The sequence below is a fragment of the Oncorhynchus clarkii genome, chromosome 23, assembly GCF_045791955.1.
Source record: "Oncorhynchus clarkii lewisi isolate Uvic-CL-2024 chromosome 23, UVic_Ocla_1.0, whole genome shotgun sequence".
NCBI classification, from domain to species: domain Eukaryota; kingdom Metazoa; phylum Chordata; class Actinopteri; order Salmoniformes; family Salmonidae; genus Oncorhynchus; species Oncorhynchus clarkii.
In genome coordinates this window covers 39,944,001-39,950,000 of record NC_092169.1, presented here as the reverse complement: position 1 = coordinate 39,950,000, position 6,000 = coordinate 39,944,001, and the positions used below count along the sequence as shown (strand labels likewise).

Sequence of the window (6,000 nt, the reverse complement as noted above, 5' to 3'; positions counted from 1 at the left end):
AGGAAACGGGTACTGTCGTTCAGAGGCTGCGGTGGCGGTACTGTTGACCAGACGTTCCATGGCTAAGAGGGTATACGCCACGGTACTCAACGCTGGTAACAACACTGACGGATACAAGGAGCAGGGTGAGAGAACGCCTCATTATAACGCACCACCACTGAGGGTACCTGCCCAGTCTGGAATGAAACCCTGGACCTAGTCACTATCCCCAAGGTACTGAGAGGAAGAACTCTCAAACCTAGCATGGTTTCTGTCTTATATACACCTCTAGCACCTCTCCTTAACTTCTTCCAAATCTAAAAGGGTTTTAATATTGTAAGCAATTTTCACCCCAACGTGTGGTCTGCCTTGCGTATGTGCCCTGTACTGTAAATGCCAAGCAGTAACCCAGTAGAAACATTATTTTTTTGTGGAGAAACACAATTCCCTTGGCCTCTGTTGCATTAATCCCTTTTGGTCTATTTTCCAATGGGTTGTGAGGCCTCACTGACCCACCCACTGTTTTCCTGATGCCCCAGTGTAACTCCCCTGTTATCTGGGGTGTACTCAGGAAGTGCCAGGTCCAACTCTTTGAAGTACAGATGGACAGATGTGGGGAGTGTAATAGAGATTCCCAGTCATTCCATACCACACTTCACCCCCATGCCCCCCTCCCTCTGCTCTGCCAAGTCTGTCTGCCTGTCACACACAACAGTAAACACAGACACAGACTCCCAGACTGGTGATCCAGTCACAACGTACTGGCCTGCTGTATTTTGAAGGCCGGCCCCATGAAGTGCCACAGTTCTTAGCTCCTCTGGGGTGATGTTTCCCCCAGGTACAGATCTAGGATCAGCTTCCCTTACTCAAGCCTTTACCATTAGTGCGGAAAATTCAAAACTGACCCGCGATCAGGGGCAACCTTACCCTATACCGCTCTTAGCCATGTGGGTGACATTTATTATACAACATTACATAACAGTTCTCTATGAATGGCTACAGAAAATACCAATTCATTGATTGACTTGTTTGTTCCAGGTGTGACGTTCCCTTCAGGTGAGATGCAGCAGAGGCTGGTACGTTCTCTCTACCAGGAGGTCAACATCACCCCTGACCAGGTGGAGTACATCGAGGCCCACGGCACCGGGACCAAGGTGAACACACACACTTGATTCATTGTTGTTGGATCATGTCACCACCACACCAATAACGTCATTTTCCAGAATGTTCTGTGGACGGTGTTCTGTCCCATTCCTCCCCCCTGATACATCTGGTTCCCCTGGTGACCTCAGCCCATTCTCCTTCCAGGTCGGCGACCCACAGGAAGTGAATGGGATTGTCAGTGTGTTCTGTCAATCAAAGCGTGACCCGCTGCTCATTGGGTCCACCAAGTCCAACATGGGCCACCCAGAGCCCGCCTCTGGCCTGTCTGCACTGGCCAAGGTGATAACTGGTCTGGGTTAACCTCTAGAACACCTGTTGTCGTGTACAAAATTACAATATGTACAGGCTTTTGGCCAAGCCCAGCACTAAGACTTGTCTCTCTCTCTCCCTCCAGGTCGTGTTGTCTCTGGAGCGAGGTGTGTGGGCTCCCAACATCCACTACAACAGCCCCAACACCGATATCCCTGCCCTTAGTGACGGCCGCCTCCGCGTCGTCAACGAGCCCGTACCAGTCCGCGGCGGCATCGTTGGGATCAACTCCTTCGGATTTGGAGGCTCCAACGTTCATGTGATCCTCCGCCCCCCTGGTTTTGACACCCCAAAAAACATCAAAGCGCCCCCCAAGATCCCCTCTGAGTCCTCTCCAGTACCTAGGCTCCTCCAGGCCTGCGGGCGCACAGAGGAGGCTGTCTCCACCCTCCTCAGCAAGGGGAAGGAACACTCGGGCAATGACAACTTCCTGTGTCTGCTGAACGAGGTGTCTGGGATGCCCACAGTGGGGATGCCCTACAGGGGCTACGCTCTGATTGGCTCCAAGGATGATGTCACAGAGGTGCAGAAGACTGAGGCCACGCCCAGACCACTGTGGTACGTCTGCTCAGGTAAGAGAGGACTGGGTAGGAGAGGAAATGAGAAGTTACCTCTAACCACTGCTACAGGGTCAGATGTAGCATTTATTCAAGCCTTAGCCTAAGGGTTGGTGTTAGTGTTAGGGTTAGGGGCAGGGGGCAGGATAATGTGTTCCTGGATCTGTGGTTAAGGGCAACTTCTACCTCGAGTGATGACAGCAAAGAGGTTTAAGAGAGAAGTGTGTGTGTTGTGTATATCTCAGGTATGGGCACCCAGTGGGGTGGGATGGGGCGCAGTCTGATGCAGCTGCCAGACTTCAGGGAGTCCATCTTGCGTTCGGACATAGCATTGAAGGACACAGGGATGTGTGTGTCCAGTCTGCTCATGGAGGCTGATGAGAGCACCTTTGAGGACACCGTCCAAGCCTTCGTAGGCCTCGCTGCCATACAGGTACGCTGGTGCAGTCGTCTTAACTAAGAGCAGACCACCATTTTTACAGAAGGAGGGGCACCATTTTAACTAAGAGGAGGGGGGAAATGGCACTGAAACCAAAAGGCTATGGACTGTATTGTCCAAAGGCCACACAATGCCTCTGACATATCAAGGTGTTGTACTAGGTTCCTAAAGATAACCCCTGTCTGCCCCCCCCTCTCAGATCGCCCAGATTGACCTGCTCCAGAAGCTGGGTCTGAAGCCAGACGGCATTGTGGGCCACAGTGTGGGAGAGCTGGCCTGTGGCTATGCAGACGGATCCCTCAGTCACAGTGAGGCTATCCTGGCAGCATACTGGAGAGGGAGATCCATTAACGAGGCTAACCTGCCCCCTGGTGGCATGGCTGCAGTCGGTAAGACTGTGTGTGTGTGTGTGTGTGTGTGTGTGTGTGTGTGTGTGTGTGTGTGTGTGTGTGTGTGTTTTGAATTGGGATCAGTTGGTTTGCCTCTAACTCGCTCTCTCTTCTTCAGGTCTGACCTGGGCAGAGTGTAAGGCACAATGTCCCCAGGGTGTGGTTCCAGCCTGTCACAACGCTGAAGACACCGTCACCATCTCTGGCCCTGCGGTAACACATTTTGGTCCAAATCCCTGTAGTTGTATCTATCATTAGCGTTATACATTGTCAAAGATCCTTTTATATCTGTGAAAACCATCTTCCTGAAACTGGCACTGTGTACCTGTTTTCTGTATGCAGGAGGAAGTAAGTAGGTTTGTATCAGAGCTGAAGGAGAGTGGTGTGTTTGCCAAGGAGGTTCGTAGTGCTGGTGTAGCCTTCCATTCTTACTACATGGCCTCCATCGCTCCCGCCCTGCTGGCTGCTCTCAAGAGGGTAAGACGACGTGTGTCAAACGGTTTGGGGTTTTAACTGTCATTTCAGGAGGAGAATCTAAACTACCTTCATGAAATGAAAAATTCCTATTCACTAGAAATTAATTTAATTTCGTATGTACTTAATTTTCTCTCTCCCTCCTCCCCCTTTGTAGGTGATCAAAGAGCCTAAGCAGAGGTCTGCCAGGTGGATCAGTACATCTATCCCCCAGAAGGACTGGAACAGCCCGCTGGCTCTGTACTCCTCAGCAGAGTACCATTGTAATAACCTGGTCAGCCCTGTCCTCTTCCAGGAGGGCCTGAGCCTGGTGCCTGATAACGCTGTGGTTGTGGAGATAGCACCACACGCTCTGCTGCAGGTTAGACTACACGCTATATAAACAGCACCACACGCTCTGCTGCAGGTTAGACTACACGCTATATAGACAGCACCACACGCTCTGCTGCAGGTTAGACTACACGCTATATAGACAGCACCACACGCTCTGCTGCAGGTTAGACTACACGCTATATAGACAGCACCACACGCTCTGCTGCAGGTTAGACTACACGCTATATAGACAGCAACACACGTTCTGCTGCAGGTTAGACTACACGCTATATAGACAGCACCACACGCTCTGCTGCAGGTTAGACTACACGCTATATAGACAGCAACACACGTTCTGCTGCAGGTTAGACTACACGCTATATAGACAGCACCACACGCTCTGCTGCAGGTTAGACTACACGCTATATAGACAGCAACACACGTTCTGCTGCAGGTTAGACTACACGCTATATAGACAGCACCACACGCTCTGCTGCAGGTTAGTGTACACGCTATATAGACAGCACCACACGCTCTGCTGCAGGTTAGACTACACGCTATATAGACAGCACCACACGCTCTGCTGCAGGTTAGACTACACGCTATATAGACAGCACCACACGCTCTGCTGCAGGTTAGACTACACGCTATATAGACAGCACCACACGCTCTGCTGCAGGTTAGACTACACGCTATATAGACAGCACCACACGCTCTGCTGCAGGTTAGTGTACACGCTATATAGACAGCACCACACGCTCTGCTGCAGGTTAGTGTACACGCTATATAGACAGCACCACACGCTCTGCTGCAGGTTAGACTACACGCTATATAGACAGCACCACACGCTCTGCTGCAGGTTAGTGTACACGCTATATAGACAGCACCACACGCTCTGCTGCAGGTTAGTGTACACGCTATATAGACAGCACCACACGCTCTGCTGCAGGTTAGTGTACACGCTATATAGACAGCACCACACGCTCTGCTGCAGGTTAGTGTACCCGCTATATAGACACACACACCTTCAAACTCAGTGCCTCTTTGCTTGACATGGGAAAATCAAAAGAAATCAGCCAAGACCTCAGAAAAAAATTGTAGACCTCCACAAGTCGTCCTTGGTAGCAATTTTCAAACGCCTGAAGGTACCACGTTCATCATTACAAACAATAGTATGCAAGTATAAACACCATGGGACCACATAGCCATCATACCGCTCAGGAAGGAGACGTGTTCGGTCTCCTAGAGATGAACAGACTTTGGTGCGAAAAGTGCAAATCAATCCCAGAACAACAGCAAAGGACCTTGTGAAGATGCTGGAGGAAACGGGTACAAAAGTATCTATATCCACAGTAGAATGAGTCCTATATCGACATAACCTGAAAGGGCACTCAGCAAGGAAGAAGACACTACTCCAAAACCGCCATAAAAAAGCCAGACTACGGTTTGCAACTGCACATGGGGACAAAGATCGTACTTTTTGGAGACATTTCTTCTGGTCTGATGAAACAAAAATAGAACTGTTTTGCCATAATGACCATCGTTATGTTGGGAGGAAAAAGGGGGAGGATGCTTACAAGCTGAAGAACACCATCCCAACCGTGAAGCACAGGGTTGGCAGCATCATGTTGTGGGATTGCTTTGCTGCAGGAGGGACTGGTTGCTTCAATATACACTGCTCAAAAAAATAAAGGGAACACTAAAATAACACATCCTAGATCTGAATGAATGAAATATTCTTATTAAATACTTTTTTCTTTACATAGTTGATTGTGCTGACAACAAAATCACACAAATTATCAATGGAAATCAAATTTAGCAACCCATGGAGGTCTGGATTTGGAGTTACACTCAAAATGAAAGTGGAAAACCACACTACAGGCTGATCCAACTTATAATGTACTTGTGTGGGTTGTAGACTCCGTCTCATGCTACCACTAGAGTGAAAGCACCGGCAACATTCAAAAGTGACCAAAACATCAGCCAGGAAGCATAGGAACTGAGAAGTGGTCTGTGGTCACCACCTGCAGAACCACTCCTTTATTGGGGGTGTCTTGCTAATTGCCTATAATTTCCACCTGTTGTCTATTCCATTTGCACAGCAGTATGTGAAATTTATTGTCAATCAGTGTTGCTTCCTAAGTGGACAGTTTGATTTCACAGAAGTGTGATTGACATTGTGTTTAAGTGTTCCCTCTATTTTTTTGAGCAGTGTATCTACCATCTATTTTGTGAAGTGCACATCTCAAGACATCAGTTAAAGCTTGGTCACAAATGGGTCTTCCAAATGGACAATGACCCCAAGCATACTTCCAAAGTTATGGCTTAAGGACAACAAGGTCCAGGTATTGGAGTGGCCATCACAAAGCCCTGACTT

General features: G+C 49.0%; 1 protein-coding gene across 2 annotated transcripts in view; it reads left to right on the top strand.

Annotated features, from left to right (window-relative positions):
• The window catches only part of LOC139381950 (fatty acid synthase-like), a 42,970-nt gene that overhangs the window by 17,513 nt on the left and 19,457 nt on the right, over positions 1-6,000 (top strand). Inside the window, exons 6-14 of one of the 2 annotated variants that reach the window (XM_071125831.1) lie at positions 3-125; positions 1,018-1,133; positions 1,288-1,422; positions 1,538-2,024; positions 2,255-2,442; positions 2,648-2,837; positions 2,956-3,050; positions 3,180-3,314; positions 3,469-3,672. In XM_071125831.1, coding sequence (XP_070981932.1) covers positions 3-125; positions 1,018-1,133; positions 1,288-1,422; positions 1,538-2,024; positions 2,255-2,442; positions 2,648-2,837; positions 2,956-3,050; positions 3,180-3,314; positions 3,469-3,672 — 1,673 coding nt within the window. Of the gene's footprint in view, positions 1-2; positions 126-1,017; positions 1,134-1,287; positions 1,423-1,537; positions 2,025-2,254; positions 2,443-2,647; positions 2,838-2,955; positions 3,051-3,179; positions 3,315-3,468; positions 3,673-6,000 lie in introns of those variants that run through there. The other variant, XM_071125832.1, reaches the window with a different exon arrangement.